The 21,511-nt window shown below is 37.8% G+C and overlaps 1 protein-coding gene across 1 annotated transcript in view; it reads left to right on the forward strand.

The window, feature by feature from the left end:
• The first annotated feature begins 421 nt into the window (after positions 1 to 421).
• Positions 422 to 21,511, forward strand: part of LOC124555028 (molybdenum cofactor biosynthesis protein 1-like) — a 148,149-nt gene continuing 127,059 nt past the window's right edge. Inside the window, exons 1-2 of the mRNA XM_047128783.1 lie at positions 422 to 534; positions 4,469 to 4,604. Of these exons, the coding sequence (XP_046984739.1) occupies positions 422 to 534; positions 4,469 to 4,604 (249 nt within the window). The remainder of the gene's footprint in view (positions 535 to 4,468; positions 4,605 to 21,511) is intronic.

Genomic DNA, 21,511 nt, shown 5'->3' on the forward strand with positions numbered 1-21,511 from the left:
TGTGTTGGATACAACGAGATGAAGCTGGAGAAAACTACAGGGAAAGATGGCGAAATTTGGAGCTGCTCCATTGGCAGGGACTGTAGAAAGAAATGTTCAGTCAGGAAAATGTCATTTTTTGCTGGCAGTCATTTAGACATTTCTAAAATTGTGCAACTGTCTTACATGTGGGTTTTCGAACTCAGTAGGCAAAAGTTTTTAATAAGGGAGCTCAAAATTGGCAGTGAGCACACTGTGTTCGATTGGTGCCAATTTTGTAGAGATATCTGCCATGAATATTTCTTAATTGAGCCAATAGTTTTGGGCGGCCCTGGCCATACTGTTGAAATAGACGAGAGCTGCTTCGTCAGCACCATCGAAGTCATAGGTGCGAGAGCAATGGGTCTTTGGTGGTTATGACGTTGAGACAAAGCAAAGCTTTATGGTTGCTGTGCCACAACGTGATGCTACCCATTTGCTGCCAATTTTGCAACAGTATGTTTTGCTACTGGAAACACAGCAGTTTCTGATTTGTGGCAACTTACAACACCATAGGTAACTTGGGCTACTTGTCGTTGCAGTGTGTGGCTGATTTCGATGAGTGATTTATGTCCAGCATTTTGATGATGTGATAGGTGAAAGCAGACAGTTGGTATTGATAAAAATCAAAATTTCTGTTATGTAAGCTAGGACTAGTGGGCCAGGGAAAAAAGTAACCAGTCGCTCGGTCATTTCAGAAAAAAATTGATATTTGCTGGATGAATTCCCGAATGTTTAATGGGTTTAAAGACATTTTTAAAAAAAATTTATTCTCAACATTTAGAAACAGTGGCTATTTTTTGCTTTTACAGGCATCTGTTTTTATATAAATTATTCAGTACTGAGTTGCCCCAGAAATTTCAAATAAGAATCATTAACTGGACTATAAATTAAAAACCATGATAACCATGCTGAATGTATTCCTTAATATAGGCCCTACTTTTAATGGCTCAAACTTGTTGATTGCAAGCTAAAAAAGCTCATTCTTTAAACTATTTAATTGAATAGATAAAAATTCTACTCGTCAAGCAGCGGCAGAACACATACATAAAAGACAGCTGTAATTAGCAATCTTTTGGAGCCAGTGGCTCCTTCTTCAGGCAGAAGGGTGGAAGGGGAAGTAATCGAGTGAAGGAGAAAGACTGGAGAGGTCTAGGAAAAGGGGTAGATATTGGTTAAGTCACCCAGAACCGCGGGTCAGAGGAGACTTACCGTACGGGATGAGAAGGAAAGACATTACTTACGGTAAGTCTCCTCTGACCCGCTGTTCTGGGTGACTTTCCCGATATCTACCAATTTTCCTAGACGTCTCCAGTTCTCTTCCTTCACCCCTCTTCCGTCTTTTATGTGCGAGTTCTGCTGCCACTTGGTGAGTAGATTTTTTATCTACCCTAATTGTATTTTTCCAAAGTAAGAGTAATTTCTCAGCCTTAATATTTATTGTGCTATTTCACTATACAGTATAACTACTTCTTATAGTGAGAAGCTTACACAAAATGTACACTATTTTAAAAAATTGATTTTTTGAATTTTTTCATTCTTTGACCTACAATATCTTTGTAAGGAGAGCAGATAAAAGTCTGAAAATTACACACTTAATGGATCTTCATGATATCAAACTTAAATTGGAAGTAACAAACAGAAAATATTGTGGGGAAGTGTAATCAAAGACTGCAATTTATTGGCAGTACGAAGGAGATTGCCTACACTACGCTTGTCCGTCCTCTTTTAGAATTCTGCTGCGCGGTGTGGGATCCTTGCCACATAGGACTGACAGAGTACATTGAAAAAGTTCAAAGAAGGGCAGCACATTTTGTATTATTGTGAAATATGAGAGAGAGTGTCACAGAAATGATAATGGATTTGGGCTGGACATAATTAAAAGAAAGGCATTTTTTGTTGCAACAGAATCTTCTCATAAAATTCCAATCACCAACTTTCTCCTCTGAATGTGAAAATATTTTGTTGACACTGACCTACATAGGAAGAAACGATCACCACGATAGAATAAGGGAAATCAGAGCTCGAACGGAAAGATATAGGTGTTCCTTCTTTCTGCGCTCTATACGAGATTGGAATAATAGAGAACTGCGAAGGTGGTTCGATGAACCCTCTGCTAGGCACTTAAATATGATTTGCAGAGTATCCATGTAGATGTAGACAAGCCTGTACAAATCTGTGTGTTGTCATCCCCCTTCCACCAACATCTGTTCACTCACACTTAGTTAATAATGAGCCCTTGAAGTGTGCAGTTGAACAATCGAGTCTCAAAATAATGAGAATAGTTTTTCTAAGTGTTGGTTACTAACCTTGAAAACTCAATAGTGTGTCATTTAATTGCCAAAGTCAGGATAAATTTCTGAAGGACAAAAGCAAACCTTGGCAGTTGATGAATGTATAGTTCTTGCTGACTTTTCTGAAAACTATTCCTTTGTTGTTCAAGTGAAATACAAGGGCACCACTGGGTAAACAAACAGGCCACAGTTTGTCCATTTATGTTCTGTTATAAAGATCCAGATAAACTAGAGTCATAGTTTTTGTGTTGCAAATGATTACTTTGAGCACAAAGCTACAGCAGTGCATGCTTTTCACCTGCAGTTAACAAACTACGTAAAACAGCACGACAGTTCCATAAACAAGCTGATGAACTTCTCTGATGGTGCTGCAAGCCAATATAAAAGCAAACAAATATTAATATCTCCTTTCTCCAAGAAAAAAAGACCGTTGGCTTGGTGCAGAATAGCACTTTTTTGCATCATGCCCTGGGAAGAGTGAGTGTGATGGCATAAAGGGTACAACAAAGTGAGCTGTCACAAAAGCTAGTCTGCAACGGACCTATGAGAACCAAATCTGGACACGTCAAGAAATGTTCACATTCTGTATAAAGAATAGGTAAAAGGGATTACGTATGTTTCATTAAATGTGAGGAAATACGAGAACTCTATGCCAATGTCTTGGAGGAAAGATTCAAAACTTGTCAGAAGGTTAAAGGCACCTGATCTTTTCATTGTTTTATACCTTAGTCATACAACTTGCTCAACTGTAAGTTCACATCAACATCCTCTGATAGTGAACGTCATCACTGTGGAAAACTTGTACCACTGACACTTCAAAGTAAGGACATAGTGGCTTGTGTCTATGACGAACAGTGGTGGATTGCCAAAGTTGGTAACATTGCTCGTCAAAACCAAGATGTGGATGTTACATTTTACCAGCACCAAGAACCCCGTTTAAAAAATTTGAAAAGGATCAATTCGAGAGGCCCGTTAAAAATCATTAAAGGAGTTGTCTTCTCCCCTGGAATTTATGACTGTGACTAGGCGAACATTTAACCCTGTGCCCAACATGAGTGAAGAAATATCTCTGTTGTTCAATAAACAACATAGTAAAAACAAATAAGTTGAGAACGGGATAATGTAATGAATTGTCTCATTTTTTAAAGAGTTATCCTAGATATTTTTAAATTATGTAATTTATACACTGTTTCCATCAGCCCAGATATTGCAAACAGTAAGAAACATATTTTTGACTCGTATTTGAAATTTTTTTGTCCATGGAATCTCAAGGTTGAAATTTATACAGAAGTTTGATATCATAAAGGTCTATTAAATGTGTAATTTTCAGATTTATATCTGGTCCATTAACAAAGATTTGCAGACCAAAGAATGAAAAAATTCAAAACATTTGTTTTTAAAGTGTTTTTAAGTATAAGCTTGTCATAATTGTTTCTCTAAAAAAAAAAAAAAAAAAAAAAAAAGGTATCTATACTGAGTAGTGTAATACCACAAAATGTATTAAGGCTAAGAAACTACTCTTTGGAAAGATAGTATTAAAAATGGGTTTTTTAAATTTACAACCAACAACTTTGAGACATTAAAAGTGTATTCCCTAATACATTCAGCAGGGTGATCATGGTTTTAATTTATGGTCCAGTGTCTGCTGAAATAAATACCTCTTATATGAAAGGTCTGGCGCAATCCATTACCGAATAATTTAAAAAACCACAGACGCTTATAAAAGTGTAAGAATGCTTGCAGCCTGAAACAAAAATGGCTGCTCTTTCTAAACGATAACCAATAAATGTTTTTAAAAAATATTTTTGAGTCCACCAAACATGAAGGAATTCACCCAGCGAATTCTTTCTACGAGAATGCAGTTGTCTCTCTTTGTAATTTTATTGCTTTCTCAAGTATGTTTCCCTTTGGATACAATTAATTGATAGTTTTATGGTTTGGATGGTGTACGATCTTCCACAGAATGCTTGTATTTACTTAATAGGCACACGTTTCAAAATCCAAATATTAGATCATTATTTCTCTGAAGGAAACATTTTTTCCAGTATAAATCCTAGAGGCAGAATTGTATTGTTTACATTGTGACTGCAGCACTACTCTTCTCTCACCTGTTGTATATAAATATTTCTGGAATAATTTTATCACCTGTTTAACAGGACACTAATGACAGCAGCGGAGAAGCTTGCCGCTGTTCCTGATGTGGATATCGACCCAGAAGGAACATTTAAGTATGTTCTAATAGGTGTCTTTGGTCCAGAGGGTCCTGATGGCAAAGAACCGAGCAAATTAGTGGTCAGTAACTGGTAAACTAATATTTGGTCAACTTTGTGATACATTATTATTTGAGAGACAGTCGTTAGCATCATTTTTCAATTTTCTCAGTTGAATTTTTCTTTTGATGTCGGTGACTTCCAATGGGGAATTGTAGCCTAAGGTTGGTTGTTATCTGCATAACATAGTGTTTCAGTGTTTACTGTTAAATTGGAAGGGAGATGGTGGATGGTGATACAACTGAAAACACACAAAAAATTTTCACTGAAACACTGTTGAACTACAGTTATGGCCCTGTGTGCTATGGTATCTTTGTCAGATAGTGTTGACAGAGGACATGAAAAAGCATTCAAAGAAGAGCAACTTATGTTGTTTTATTGCTAAGAATGGGGGAGTGCGCCATGGACATGCAGGGTGTGTACGACCCGGAAGAGCCGGGGAAAAACCCGGGAAATTTTTCATTGTTTTTGTTTTCAGTTAAATTTGTGTAATTTTGATTGGTAAGAACCAATACTCTAACAAAGGATATTTCTGTGTCTCAGTACTGCAGCAATAAAACATGAACAAGAGAAAAAACGAAAATAAAACTTAAATTTCAAGGGAAATGCACCATATACAGCAACAAAATGGTGCTCATACAAGTGTCCGCCAACAGTAAAATGCGTCAAAGGCCTTAGGGAGACTGTGCAATGCTTTGTAACAGCAAATTGCCTCTGCTGAGCGTGACGTCACAACTGTTTACATTAAATTCATTTTAACAGTTACGAGCTCGATCATGCACATGCACAGTTGAGTAGTACCTTCTCCCGCTTCTGGCTACAGAAATTGTTGGCTGTGTAAGCAGTCGCAGCAAGCAGCTAGATGCTACTGGGAAAAATTTTACTGGAGCGCCCAAGCTGCCAGATTTATACATGCGCAGGAGGTCCAAATCTAGGGAGGGGGGGCAAATTCATATTCTTGAGGGGGGGGGAGGAAACCTTGTTTCACAAAGCGACTCGCATCCAGCGCACGTTAGTTTGTTAGTTTATCGATTATTCATATTACGTTGAAACTCATCCCTGTCGGTTTTTGAACATTTTTAACACATTCTAAGTTGATTTTGAATGAATCGTAAGTTGATTTGTGAATGCGTGCGTAGTGTACATGTTTCCTCTGTCAGTGGAATCTGACAGAGCTGAGCGAAGTAAGGCTGAACGGATGAATGCCAATCGCTGTCTGATTGTGTGGTTGATTGTGTTTGCGAATGATGAGCGTTGTTGTAATTACTAGCGGAATCCATAGATTCAGATTACAGGAGTGGAAATAAACGAATAACAGGTAAGAATGATTACGTATTACGTTCTCGGTGTATACAAGAAAATGAAATTTTGACAAAAAATTTTTGGGCAGATCGCTATACTAGTAAGGGCGAGTTGTACAGTCCACAGCTAGCAGCTACTTTAAGTTTCTAGTTCACCTTTATCTCTCCCCATATATTTTTATCTTTCATTTTCATTTCAACCTCATGTTACACTTTCCACCTTCTAATACCATGTCACCCTCACAACACCCCCACAAAAAAATGGTCTTTAAATATGTCTGCTTGTGTCTGTATATGTGGTCTTTAAATATGTCTGCTTGTGTCTGTATATGTGTGGATGGATATGTGTGTGTGCGCGAGTGTATACCCGTCCTTTTTTCCCCCTGAGGTAAGTCTTTCCGCTCCCGGGATATATATATATAATTTTTTTTAACGTCCTATCTCAAACGCTCGAGGGGATGGCGGGGTATTGCCCCGGTTCGGAAATATTAGAGATCCGGGACCGATGCGCAGAACAGTCTGAATTACAGTTGGGAAGTGTGTAGTCTCCACGTGACCCATTTTTACATTTAGTGTTTTTGCTGTTTCCTCTTCATTTACTGCTCCCACGTCAAATGAAGACAAAACAGATTTCTGTGGCCGGGAGCTATCAAGTGAATTAAAATACATTCACATAATTATGGAAGGCTAAACTGTGTTATTAGTAGCAGATTTTATTTTATTTCCATCTTTCTGACAGTCAAGCGTTAATTGCCTTTTAGAACAATGAAGTTATTTTTGTTGGTTTGCCAAAGTTATTTTCTTTCATTGATCTTTTCCACTAAGGCAGACAATATAATTGAGACAAAGTGTTTAATTCCACACACTGTGTTTGCTGCATTTCAAGTGCACATTTTCAACTTCTAGCTTATTTGGCATTACGCCATAATAAAGAACCAAATATGAGACAGGACAGTACTGGTACTCCAAGAAAATTTACATCCCAAAAACCACATAGAAAAGCTTAATAACAGGTCGTGGGATTCTGGACATACAAATTTGCACTTTAAATGTGAACATTTTAGTATGGGTCATGAAATTCTGATTCTCTTGGAGTATCCTCTGATGTCTTGTTTCTTACATAATGTAATATCTTTTATTGTTTCGCACGTACGAACATGCGGGCTCCCTACGACATCGTAGCTGCGCTTGCGCAGTGATGCCTGTCATCTGGCGCTCTCTGGCAACTGCAGAAACGAACCTATTTCTAACAGGTCGTGGGAAATGGTGGGTTGAAAATCGTTACCATCAAAGTACCATTCTAGCAGTTACACCAGAACTATGTGAGATAATATACGATGAATTTCTTAAATCACAAAGTGTTTGACTCTCATTTAAAAATCAACTCTTTGATTATGAGCCATTTAGATGAATTTTGAGCCTGGAAGATCAGACATTAATGTCGTTATTAAAAATTTTACTGGCACCTTTGTGTGATACATCTTAAATTGTAATACGCGCATAAAAGACCAACATTTTATGTGAAAGCTTAGCTTCTCTTGCAGCGTATTAATCTGATAGACCAATATTATATGTGAAGGCTTTGCGTTTCGTTTAGCAACACTATTTACATTAATTTGAACCATTAACTTTTTCTGTTTGTGTGTTCGCGCTACTTAACAGTGATGTTGCTGTTGGTTGACTACATCACGTGTCCTAAGCTCTGAATACCTGCTGTGATCGGCTGGCGAAATCGCATGAAGTGAGCTATGACTAACTTACAAAAGCGCATCCCAATCTCAATTTCAATGCTTTGGAAAGTAACATGCGGTGTTTGGTGGAATTCGAGTTCATACTTTCCTAATACAAAAATATGCAGCATACATGTTGCTGCACATCAAAGATCTTTCCAAAATGCGTGTTTTTTTTATTTTTTTCCCTAAAGCGCCAGGACATTCTACGCCCGTGTATAAAACCATAATCAAAGGACTTATAAGTTATACAGTTCCAAGAGAAAATATACCGTCAGTTAACAGGGAAAAAGTATGTTTTCACTTGGGAGAAAGTGTATTTTTGACTGAGAAAACTGGGAATTTTTTTTCCTTGTCCGCGTATACCCTGACATGATATACAAGTTGGGGTGACAGTCATTAAAACAAAGGTGTTTTTTGTTATGATGAGATGTTTTCAGGAAATTTCCTCTGAATGGCAAAATATTTTGTTGGCACCCACCTACATAGGGAGAAATTATTATCGTGATAAAGTAAGAGAAATCAGAGCTCCCACAGAAAGATTTAAATGATATTTTTCCCCAGTGCTGTTGAAGAGTGGAATGTTACAGAAATAGTCTGAAGGCTTTTCGATGAATCCTCTGCCGAACACTTAAGGATACAGGATACTTATAAATGGTGGAAAAATCAAAATTTTTTAAATGACTTTATTAAATTCTATAGTCTTTCCTGATTACATTGATATATACACTGTAGGGTTTGAAATGAAAAAAGACCTATACATACCAAATTTTAAAGTTACGGTCATGTACGAGGTGCGACAATAAAGTAATGAGACTGATTTTCTTTGCAAGGTGTGGCACCCCTGCAGGCTTGCGTAGGCACAATATCTGTGACCTTGGTCTATAAGCTGCTTCTAGGCCAAGCGGCATGTTGAAGCAACTGCTCAGTCACGAGTTGTGCTGTAATAAGTTAACACGTGTTAGTGTCTCTCATCACAGAAATGGAACTGCATAATATTGCGCAACAGTATGCCATTTCTTTTTGCGTTAAATTGAGTGAAAACGCGACGACAACTTACGGTAAGCTTAAGAAGGCTTTTGGAGAGGAGGTTATGTCAAAAGCTCAAGTTTTTGATTGGCATAAAATGTTTAGTGAAGGCAGAACAAATGTTGAAGATGAAGACTGCAGTGGACAACTGTCAACCTCACGGATGGGTGCATGAACTCGTAAAATCTGATAGAAGTTTATCCATGAAAATGATTGCAGGAGAACTGCACATCAATCGAGGAACGGTTCGTCTAATAATAACATTGCTGATAATTGGATTCTGCATCACGATAATGCACTATCCCATACTGCTCTGTCAGTACAGTAATTTCTAACCTCAAAACAAATTTCGGTACTACCAGAGCCACCTTATTCACCAAATATTGCTCCGTGCAACTTTTTTCTCTGTGAAAGAGTCAAAATGGCGGTCAAGGACACCATTTTCAAATAACACAAGATGTCCCAAGAGCTGTGACGAAGGTCTTGGAGGATATTACAGAAGATTAGTTCCAGAAATGTTACCATCAATGGCAGAAGTGCTAAAGAAAGTGTGTGCAATCAGAAGGGAACTTTGAAGGAGACAACACGAAAATTGACTAAAACTGTAAGCAACATTTTTTTTCACATCAGTGTCATTACTTTACATTCGCACCTTGTATACTGCCATGCCCCCTTTATTTCTGTTACAGAAACCAGTATTATTTTGAAAAGAACTGTGCACTTTCTTTCTGTTTCCAGCGATTATATGTATGATACATTGTATATGTTGGTAACAGTGCAGGTTTCTAGCGTCTGTAAATGATTATCTTTGCAAGTATTTACTTTTGTGTTCTGAAGCAGTTTGTTCACATGTTAATAAACGTTTGTTTCCCAAGTGCTACATATATTTGTGGAAATACATATTTTTTTAGTGTGCCACACATCAAGAAATTCAATAAAAGGAAATTCTGTGGTAACCAGTTGACAAACAAAACAAGCCACACTGTTGAAAGTAACCTACGTGTCAGTTCTTCAGTGAAGAAATTCACATGTGGCACGCCTCCTGGTGATTCAAATTTTTGTGTTAAAAATGACGCTGTTTGTAGTGGATTTGTTGTTGTTGGTGTGGGTATCTTATCTTCTTTGATAAAGGAAGTGGAAAAATGTAAACAATGTGATGGTGTAGGCTGTCTGGAACTAACTGAACAACAAAGTAGCAGGAAGGGTTTAGCGCCAAAATTAGTTGGTCTGTGTAGATCCTGTAATAAATCTACCTCGAAAATGACTTCGAACATTGTGCATAATTCATATGATGTGAATTTGAAGTTCGTGTACGCAATGCGTGCAATAGGAAAAGGAAAAAAAGGCTGCACAAACGTTCTGTCATTTGATTGATCTTCCTCCTCCCAGTAGGTTCAGCAAGTACATAAGAATACTTTTAGGTGCCTTGACGGTTGTGTCTAAAGCATCTATGAAATGTGCAGTAGAAAAAGCTGTTAATATTAGTGAAACAAGGGACATTGCTGTTGCACTTGATGGGACATGGCAACATCGAGGACATCGTTCCTTGAATGGTGTTTTAAGTGCTACTTCTGTGGAGAATGGAAAAGTTTTTGATGTTGAGTGCTTATCTAATTATTGCCACACCTGCCATAGTAACACTGAAGGACATATTGAACATCAGTGTTATAATAATTATGATGGTTACAGTAGAGGTATGGAGAGTGATGGAGCTCTAAAATTATTTCAGAGGTCAGTGCCCGTTCATAACCTTAGATATACAAAGTACCTAGGTGATGGGGAATCTAAAGCTTTCAATAAAATTAATGAGTTCAATGTTTATGGTGATAGCTTCGTAACAAAACTGGAGTGTTGTGGACATGTGCAAAAGAGGATGGGTGCTAGATTGAGGAAGCTAAGAAGAGAAATGAAAGGAAAATTGCTATCTGATGGAAAATCTCTGTCTGGCTGAGACAGATTGACAAAAACTGAAATAGACCTCCTTCAGAGGTATTAAGGACTGGCCATTAGACAAACTGCACCTCTGAATGATGATACAGCAATGAGGAAAGCTGTATGGGCCACCTACTTTCATAAGTTGTCCACAGATGACCACACTGTTCATGGACTTTGCCCTAAAGGAGTAGATTCTTAGGTGTGCTTACCAAAAAGCAAAAGAAAGTGGTCAAATATACTATCAAAATATCATAAGCATTATCTTCTTGAGCCTGTTATGAATGAAATAAAACCAATTTTTAGAGACTTGAGTGGACCCTGTTTTGCTTAGTACCACATTTACTAGAATCTAAGATGCACCTGAAAAATGAGACTCGAAATCCAGGAAAAAAAATTTTCCCGAATCTAAGCCGCACCTGAAATTTGAGACTTGAAATTCAAGGGGAGAGAAAAGTTTTAGGCCGCACCTCCAAATCGAAACAAAGTTGGTCCATTGTAATATGAGACACAATTTAGGTCAAATGAATGACGATACAGCTACAGTAGTTTGGTTCGAGTCGTAAGCTCAGTAGTTAAGCTTTACCAGGTAGCCATTACTATGCGTCAGGCGCTCCGTCCGTATTATACGGGTACCCTTCCTCTTTCGCGTACTTCGTTAGCGAAACAATGGCAAGAGACTGCTATTTACTGTTACCTACACTCCTGCTTTCTTTGAGAATGATCAACAAGAACCAAATAATAGACAGCGTACGATAGAAGATATTCTGAACGGGAGTTTAGCGAAAATTTTTCTCCGTTTGAAAATCTTTGCAGGCACCTCGTTAGTACATTACATTCTGCACTGAAATTAGTCATCTTCGATTTAAAAATCTAGTCAATTGCCGTGCTTCATTTCTGACTGTATCACTATTAGGCATTAGAATAATACAAATATAAATATGGGATGATATCTATATTTTTCCGTGTTTGCTGTTGTCTCACTCTAGTTTCGTAGTTTATTAGGCAGACAGGATTTAAATGAGTTAGCAGCAAACACGAAAGAATACATGGCAAAATGTTTATATTCTAATTATTCTTATGTGAAGAGAATACTGCATGCTATTCACAATTCATAAAAGTTCCTATAAGGAACCATCTCTTCTCACAGTTAGGAAAAAATTCAGAACGTAGAGTTGGCCATATTGACAAACATCCCAAACAGTCTTGCCAGTCGGATTTTCGTAGTGCATTGAAATGCTGCTACATTCAAAGGTGCACAATACGGAATTTGTATTTACTTCGTTGGATAATGTATGAAAATGCAGTGGTCGAAACTCGAGGCGGAGGAAAAACTTGTCTGCCACCCCTTTTTCTTTTTCTTTTTCTTTTTTTTTTTTTTAATACACTCATGCAGAGGGTTTGGCGCCAGTATTTATCTTTGTGCCTGCAAAGCATGCCTGTGTAGCGCTACATATATTCGACAGCAGAAGTTAGTTGTGGCGGCACCTACCATTTTCCAGAACTTCCGCTTACTTTGCACTCAATTCTAAGCCGCAGGCGGTTTTTTGGATTACAAAAACTGGAAAAGAAGTGCGGCTCAGATTCGAGTAAATACGGTAAATGTCTTCATGGGGGCACTCAGAATACAAATGAAAGTTTCAACCATTCCATACGGGAAAGATTACTCAAGAATGTTTTTGTAGGAATAAATACATTAATAGTTGGTGTACTAGATGGTGTGCTATGTTTCAATGATGGAGTGATAGGAAGGTTGGAAGTCCTGAGAAATTTAGGCATAAAATGTGGCTCTAATATGAAAGATCAATTTCTTCTGTGTGACAGACAACGGGTGCATGAAGCTGAGAGATTCGCTCTTCAAGTTACCAAAGAAGCAAGAAGTGCTAAAAGGAATGCCAAGAGGAAGCTTGAAGATGAAGAAAGGCTGCAGGATGTAGACTATGCTTCAGGAATGTTCTGAGGCACAGTTTAATTGGACTCATATGTTCATTCGCAATTTCCCGCTAGTTGTTTTCTTCAGAATTCAGGTACAAATATTTCCTAAAGTTTATAAAGCATTGCTCTCATTTTTTCTGTAACTTTCGGTAGTCCATACTTATGTAGTAGACCTAAGCTTTATTGCAGAATCAGCTAAATCATAGAAAAAATAACATTTTTATTAGGAAAAATTATAAATATTAAATGTGAGATGTGATACTTTTTTATCCTTGTAATATACGTAATAGGTGGAATTAAATAGGTCTAGTACCTCAGCCATGTCATGCATGTCTGGTGAAAATTTGGTCTCCTTCAAATGTATAACATTGGATCAAATGGTACCTCAGTTTGAGGAAGAATTTCCTTGTTACTTTTTTTAAATAACTCTAAGCAGGTTCAAAAATATTCAAAATACTTCTAATTTGTTTAGAAAGTGTGATCTATTACCTGATATCAACAAAAAAATCTTAAAACATATACATTATAAACAGTGCCTGAAAGAAATAGGTGTTGATTTTTACATAATATTGAGCTGGAAAAATGCCGTGTATCCTTAAGTGTGAACTGCCAGATAGCTGTGTAGATTTACACGAGAAATATCGTCTGGTTTGCACTGCTGATGTAATGATGTGAGGGGGCTGAATGCATTTTTTTTTTCCAAATTTAATGTGCCATTATCAACAGAATGATTGCATGCAGATCATTATATTGGCATGTGAGGTTTTGGGATTGACATTTATTTTTTTATCGCGTATCTTGAGACTTTGAGCCAAAGCTCATGGGATGAGGTGGTACCTAGTTTACAGAAAGCTGAATATATAATTTATAAACAAAAAATTACAGAATTAATAAAATATGAAATTAAGAGAAATTAGGATAAATTACATGTTGCATAGAGAAGTTCTCATGTATTGTGAGGGTCTCCTGTGTGGAATTCTAGCATACCACAAGGTAACCTTTGTGTGTGGATTTGAATACTTAGGTGTATCACTCTTTTTTTCTGCCCTGCTGGGAAATTTGGAAAACAAACCCTGGAGAAATCTTGTTTTTTGTCTCAGTAGATGAAACAGTTTGTTTACTGGGATTTCCTGCATCGTCGCTGGCTGGGTGCAGCTTAATACATGCACCGCTTCCCTACTCCCTCATTCTTACTGCTTCTCCACTTCCTACCACTCCCCTCAGCTTGCAGTCAGTGCTGCCACCACTTCTTGCCACTAGCCTAGTAGCTGCCGATGGGTGGCGTGAGGGGTGGTTTGTTTTGATATGATTCTTGGAGATTGTTGACCCAGTGGCTGGAGACAACGGTCATATGTGCACGAGTTGTGTCTGAGTGATTGTGTGAATATGTGTGTGTGTGTGTGTGTGTGTTATTTTCCAAGAAAGGCTATGGCCAAAAATTTAGTTGTGAGAGTGTGACTGTCTTTTCTACGTGTCTGTCCATGGTTCAGCGATCATCTTTACGTTGAGTTGCTACCTATCTTCATTAGCATTAATTCTCAGAGTATTTGCACAAATTGATGGATTTATCACCACCATCTCATTTCATCAACATAATGTCAGTGACTTGTGTAAAGCTGGCCACATGAATGGACTTCCATGATGGGCCAAAACCACAGGCCATTTCTGTGGGTCTCTCTAACGGATTGGGTCTGCCGATTTGAAGCCCATCGTTTCCCAATAATGTGCAAGCCCTGCCCATCGGATCTAGTCTCGCCGATCTGCTCCCAGGCCGGCTCTGTTTGTGTGTGGTATAATGCAGTGGGTTTTCGTGATTTATCCGAGGACTCAGGACTGTGGTGCTCCTCGGCAGGCCAGAGGCCACGGGCGATGGAGTTCAGGAATTGTGACTTTCTCACTGCAAGTACAGTGTGCGGTACATTGTTTTATAAACATTTTATTTATTCTAGTACATTTTGGGGCTTAGAAAATAATTTATACTGGATGTACATCTTTTTTTTTTTTTTTTTTTTTTTTACAAACATTCAGTACGCGAATCATGAGTGACCCGGCAGACATCAATACAATAATCGAATTCGTGCCATACCTGTCCCAGCATGGCATCGTCGATTGTGATATTTGTTTCTCGTATTCTCTCCCGGAGCTCCGCTACATCACGTGGTAGAGACCATACATACACCGGATCTTAAATGTGTCCCCACAGAAAAAAAGTCACACGGAGTGAGGTCTGGTGATCAGGGAGGCCATTTCATGAAACAGCTGTTCCCTTCTGTAGCACGGCCAGTTCATCGATGCGGCAGCTCCGTATTCAGGTACCCGCAAACTTCACGATGAAAATGGGGGGGAGCCCCATCCTGCTGAAAGATGAACGGAGAGCCCAATTGCATCTGAAGCATCAGCCATTGCTGCAACAAATCCGAGTAGGAATATCCAGTGACAGTTCTCTTGGCGAAGAAGAATGGCCCGTACAGTTTTCGACACAACAAAGCACAAAAAACATTTACATTTAGCGAATCACACCCAAATTCAATGCATTCGTGTGGATGCTTTGCACCCCAGATTCGACAATTATGCCTGTACACTTTCCCATTAGTGTGAAAAGTGGCTCCATTGCTAAAACTTAAGCGATCAAAAATGCCATCCCCGTCCTTATTCAATTGTTGCAACTGTGAACAAAACTCAAAACACTTGTCTTTGTCGTTGTTATTGACCTTCTACCCTAGCTCCAATCTGAATGGTTTCATAGACAACTTCTGTCGCATGACTTGCCACAGTCAGTGGAGCCATTTCGAGTTCATGGGTTGCACGACGCACCAATTTCTTTGGACTCCTTATGAATGTCTCTCATATGCAATCCAAATTCACTTCACTCGCACTGGGATGTCTGCTTCTCTGTGCTGGGCACAAGCAACCCGTCATAATAAATTTGTTGTGCCTTCCTTATTGGTGGTTTCTTACCGTACTTTGTTCTAAACATCCATTGAACAGCTGTAGCAAACACTTTGTTTGTCGAACTCCAACACGCAGAAAGCTCGCTCCGCACCTGAACTTGCAATGTTTATGACTGGTGTTATCGGCAAATCACCAAAGTATGCTGCGTTGGTATACATGAAAAAGAACTTTCAGGGTTTCCTTCAAAAAGACATATGTGTGATATCTGTGCTATGTTTGGTTCTTGTGCAATAAATAATTGAAAGTGTTCCCAGATGTAATGTACACCCTGTATATTAGAAAGTATGAGCGATAGGAAGAACAACTTGTGGCAGTCACAGGCGGTTTGTATGCTATGTACCTGTATATTTTGGCCTGCCTTATATACTACTTTCAATAGGCCTACTTTTTTCTGAGGTTATTTCTGAAATCAGTGTAGGTATTTTAAATCTGTCTTGCGACTCCAAGGAAATGCGTATTTGTGTCACCAAATATGTTTAGTTTTGTTGAAATAAAATAACATCAGTGCTCTTCATGGAATATTATATACCATTGTCTTTCTTTCTCCATCTAAAAAGGGGAAGAAATACAGAAGTCCTTACATTTTTTTTGTGAACTTATGTCTTTACTTGCCCTTGAGACCTCGAAATTTGTCAGGGAAAAATGCTAAAACTTGCTGGAAATCAGGGAACGTCACTTGGGGAAACTTGCGGCAACCCTGAATGTTCACAAGCTGGCACTGCAGACCTTGCTGACTGCATTTTTCAGGGATGAGAATATTCTTGCCAAGTGCACAGAATTGCCACAAACTATAACACCATATGAGATAACAGAGCAAAAGTAAACAAGCTTTTGTGTTTGTGTCCAAGACATAGTGTATAGTGAAGACAGAAGTGTTCATTTTCTGCTTAAGGTGTTGAACATGATACTTCTGAGAGAGCTTTTCATCTATTTTCAGTCTTAAGAATTTAAAATGTCTGTTCGACCAGCTCAGGACAAGACTATTTCTATTTTACAAGAGTTCAGTTGTTGGCAGTGAAGTATTAATCCGTTCTCCAAAAGCCATGTGCTGATGTTGCCAACTACCTTGTCAGCTAGATGATTTACGTTATGTTCAGTGTTTTCCGAGAGAACACATGTCCGAATATACAAAAGCTTTCGTTTGCATTTGCAGTAGGTATGGAATAAAACAAAAAAAAAAAAAAAAAAAAAAAAGCAGAAGTCCCTGTTTGTGTTTCCTATAGATAGTGGATATAACAACAGCTCCTTTAAGTTATGTTTTCAGATTATTTTTGATGCCACAATTTCCACTCACATTGCTACTTTTGTGTTTTCTTCTTGCTTAGTACTCTTGATACATTTTGTTGAAAGTTTGACTATGGTTCCTGCTACTAGGTGCGAGGATACAAGTGAGTTGGCTTCCATTCGGACGTCTACGATGAGACGATGGACAGGGTGAAAGGCCTCGGCGTTGATACCGAGTGCACTGGTGGTGGTAGAATACAGCACGACCCCAATGCCAACGTCATCAAAGCGTACAGCTACTCACAGGTGATACCAAAAGCAGTGAGTTGTAGAAATGACAGTATGTGTCATCTTGAGCTGTTATTCAACTTAATTTTTTACTGTGTGACTGGTTTCAGTTGAAGACCATTTTCAGGCACCTGTTGTATATACATCGTGGATACGGGAAAATTTGGGATGAAAAGAATGTTTGAAAATTATAGTAACAATACAAGCAACACTTACAGAATTTGATTACCAGCAAAAACTATATATATCAAAAGAATACAATGTCAGAAATATAAATTAAATATCCACAAGCATTGTATGTATTGTTACTACAATTTTGAAGTATCCATTTTGCCTGAATTTTTCCTGTTTCCATGCTGTGGGTACAACAGGTCCTCAAAAATGGTCTTTGACCAAAACTGGTTGCATCATAAAAAAAAATATCAACAGCTTAAGATTAAAAGAATCGATTTCTGTGATTTTATCCTTGCTCAAATGGAAACAGATGAATCTTTCATTTCAAGATTGTGTTTAGTGATGAAGCAACTTTCCACACTAACGGGAAAGTCAACCGTCACAATGTCTGTGTATGGGGCACTGAGAATCCGCGGGAAACAACTCAGTATGAACATGACTCGCCTAAGGTGAACGTTTTCTGTGCCATTTCAGCCAATAAAGATTTTGGTCCCTTTTTCTTCGAAGGTGCTACTGTAACTGGACTACAGTATCTGGAGATCTTAGAGAATTGGCTGTTCCCTCAGCTCGAACAAGAAGCACAATAATTCGTATTTCAGCAGGATGGAGCGCCACCACATTGGCACTTATCTGTCTGTAACTACCTGAACGTCAACTACCCCAGGCGATGGATCAGCCGCCAGGCAGCCCGTGACAGAGCACTTCGTCACTGGCCTCCAAGAAGCCCTGATCTTACCCCCTGCGATTTTTTCTTATGGGGGTATGTTAAGGATATGGTGTTTCGGCCACCTCTCCCAGCCACCATTGATGATTTGAAATGAGAAATAACAGCAGCTATCCAAACTGCTACACCTGATATGCTACAGAGAGTGTGGAACGAGTTGGAGTATCGGGTTGATATTGTAATGTTATGGAATGTATATTGTACTGGTTGTTACCTATCTCGTTTCTTGATAACTGAATGATGTGGAATCTTACGCGGTATATTGTGGTAGGACCACATTCGCACCACGTGTTTGTAATTGATAATAATATGAGTAGTTCCAGCAAAATTTCAGCAAGGCTTATTTATTAGTAGCTGCTGAAAGATTACACACTGCAGATCTCGTTTGTCTAGGGGTTTTGTCTGCAAAACATTACTCTAACAAGCCTGGCCTGGGTTTTCTTCTTGTTTGAAATAAACACTACCGGGTTCGAATTACTTTCGGCTAAAAATAATATTTATTCGTACTCTTTGTTTAGTAACTACAATATTTTCACTTCGAACATTGATACCCTAAAAATGCATTATACTGTACTGGTCACTTAAACACGTCCATCTCCCTCCAATACCGACAAAGAATTGGCGTGCAAGCCAACATGTGCCCGGAAGTTGCAGACATTCCTGCATTCCAGATTCTTTGGTCTTCTGACCTTAATACACTCCAAAGACACATATAAATAAATACATATAAATATACCACATTTATCATCTCAAACAAATCCATTATTTATCATAAAAGAAAATATTCATAAATAAATAAATTAAACACATTGTATGGCAACATAATGAAGTTACCTTAACTCTCTACTGTGGGCATCGTACTTTTCGCATGAGATAAACTTTATCTCTGACAGTTAATTACATTACAATAGCCCACCAGGACTTGCAAGTGTACCTTGGTCCACTTGTCAGTCCGATACAGAAATTGCATCATTGTCTTGGCTTGTATACAACTTTTTATCACAACTTTAGTAAACTGTTTATTCTTTCATCAACCATTGACTTCCTCCTTTGTCTCACAACATAAATACATATGTCGATTTGTTGCCCAGAAATTTACTATAAAATAATACTAAAGTTAAAACATTTTCTCATATTAGAACAAACATAGTACTAACTCCTATATCATCAGTGAGTTTGCAAAAGTATTTCAATTCAACAACACTATCCTCTCATGAGCCTTGTGAATTATGTTATGTCAAAATTAAGAGGCAAAATAAGCCAACAAAGTATCTTTATGGGGTTATAAACAGAGCTGAATAAAACCAGTTATGGTGAGCATGATGTAAAACAAAGGCACACTTGCATATACAAGAAAATATATTCTATTAACTATACAATTATTTTTATTTATTTATTTATTTATTTATTTATTTATTTTTTTTTAGCATTATGGTCTATTTAAGTGAATGAACAAATTTCAAAATTTATGAGATTTGCTATTCTCAAACTGTGAGGGTGGGTGACATGTCTTGTCTCCTAGCATCATCAATAAAATAAAATCCCTTATTTATCAAGTTTACATATTTTGCAATTCATTAAATACTGTAAAATTACTTTAAAAAACACATAGGAATCATGAAATCTAATCTTATAATATAATTACGTGACAATCAGTCTAGATACAACATCGTTTTGCATGAGATGTGTTACATGGCATAGTATGGTGACTGCATTTTTTTTCTTTCTTTCTTTACTTCCAGTAAAATTCTTTCCAGATAAAGGCATGTTTTTAGGCTCAGTTTGCTCTTTTCTCAATATACGGCTTCAAAGAAACAACATTCCTAAGACCAAACAGCTTTCTCGACTTGGGATATACTAATCGGTACGCATTTGGATGGGGTTCTCAATAATCTCAAATGGCCCAATGTAAATGTCAAAGAACTTCTTGAGTTCTGCTGTTAGTAACTTTGATCGTTCGTGGGATTTCACTAAGACATGGTCACCTACTCTGAATGTGGTAGCCTTTATTTTCCTATTATGTCTGTTTTTCCTAGCTTCACCTAGTTTCTTCATGGTTTTCTTTACAATCTCTTCACGTTCTTTCATTGATATTAAGCTACATTGTGGAAAGTCTATTAATTCAGAAATAAGATTTGCTGGTCTGAGGTGAAACATAATTTCATATGGTGAAAACCCAGTAGAGCTATGCTGCAAGCTGTTCATGATATCCTCGAAGTTGTTTACATGGTCGGACCAACTAGGATGTTTGTGACTACAATATGTCCTACAAAGTCTCCCTATTTCTCTCATGTACCTTTCTGCTGGGTTTGAAGATGGGTTGTACATGGATATCAAGATATGTTTTGTGTTAGTTTTTTTCCATGAATGCTTTCCAGTTTTTTGAAACAAATTGTGAACCATTATCAGATAGTATAGCTTTAGGTTTCCCTACACTCTTGAAGTAATCTCTCTCAATTTTTGCAATGATCTGTTTACTTGTAGCTTTTCGCACAGAATAAAGTTTAATTAGTTTGGAAAATACATCAACCATGACAAATATAAAACAATGGCCACCTTTGCTTTTAGGTAAAGGTCCATAAAAGTCTACAGCTACTAAATCTAATGGTTTATCTGGAATGATGTTCTGCATTTCTCCCTGACATGTTCTGTTGCTTACTTTTACTCTTTGACATTTGTCACATGTTGATATTTCGTTCCTCACCTTCTTTACCATGTTATAAAAGTAGATATTTCCTTGTAACTTTTTTTACACATTTCTGTATTCCACAGTGACCATAACTCTCATGGGTGTACTTCATTAATTTGTCTGCCTCACACTCTGGCCAACATAGCTTCCAATTGTCAGAGTCCACATCTGTTCTTCTAAAGAGTGTTCCCTTAAAGACCTTATAGTACTTGTCAAGTTTATCATACCCTCTTTTGCCTAAACAGTCCTTAACCAATTTCCAATTAGGATCGTTATTCTGTCCCCTCCTGATGTTATTGCAAAGTGTCTTTATGAGCTTTTCATCCTGGATTCCCTTCATGTATCTTATTTTAAATTCCTTTTCTTCCTCTTGATCAAACATTTCCTGATCTCCTCCTACTGGTAACCTGGATAAAGCATCAGCTACTACGTTTTCTGATCCCTTAATATACACAATTTCGTAATCAAACTGTTGCATGAACATTGCCCACCTGGTTAATCTACTGTGATACAGTCTACACTCCTGCAAGTAACTTAAAGCTTTGTGGTCTGAATAGACTTTTATCTTGTGTCCTAACAGGTATGTTTTAAATTTTGTAAACGCCCAGTGTACTGCGAGTAATTCTTTTTCTGTGACAGTGTACGTTCTCTCATGTTTAAGTAACATTCTGCTGGCAAATACAATTGTACAATGAAGATTTTTTTCATTCACAATTTTCTCCTGAAATAGTTCTGCTCCTAGTCCATAATCACTACTGTCAGTGTGAAGACAAAATGGCAAACTAAAATCTGGTCTGTGTAAAAGACTGTTCTTACAAAGTTCATTCTTAATTTTATCAAATGCTTTCTGGCACTCTTCAGACCAATTCCATGGAGTATTTTTTCTAAGTAAGTTGCTTAAACATGTTACATTAAGGCATTGTCCATTTACATATTTTCGATAGAATCCAC

The sequence above is a fragment of the Schistocerca americana genome, chromosome X (genome assembly GCF_021461395.2).
Source record: "Schistocerca americana isolate TAMUIC-IGC-003095 chromosome X, iqSchAmer2.1, whole genome shotgun sequence".
NCBI classification, from domain to species: domain Eukaryota; kingdom Metazoa; phylum Arthropoda; class Insecta; order Orthoptera; family Acrididae; genus Schistocerca; species Schistocerca americana.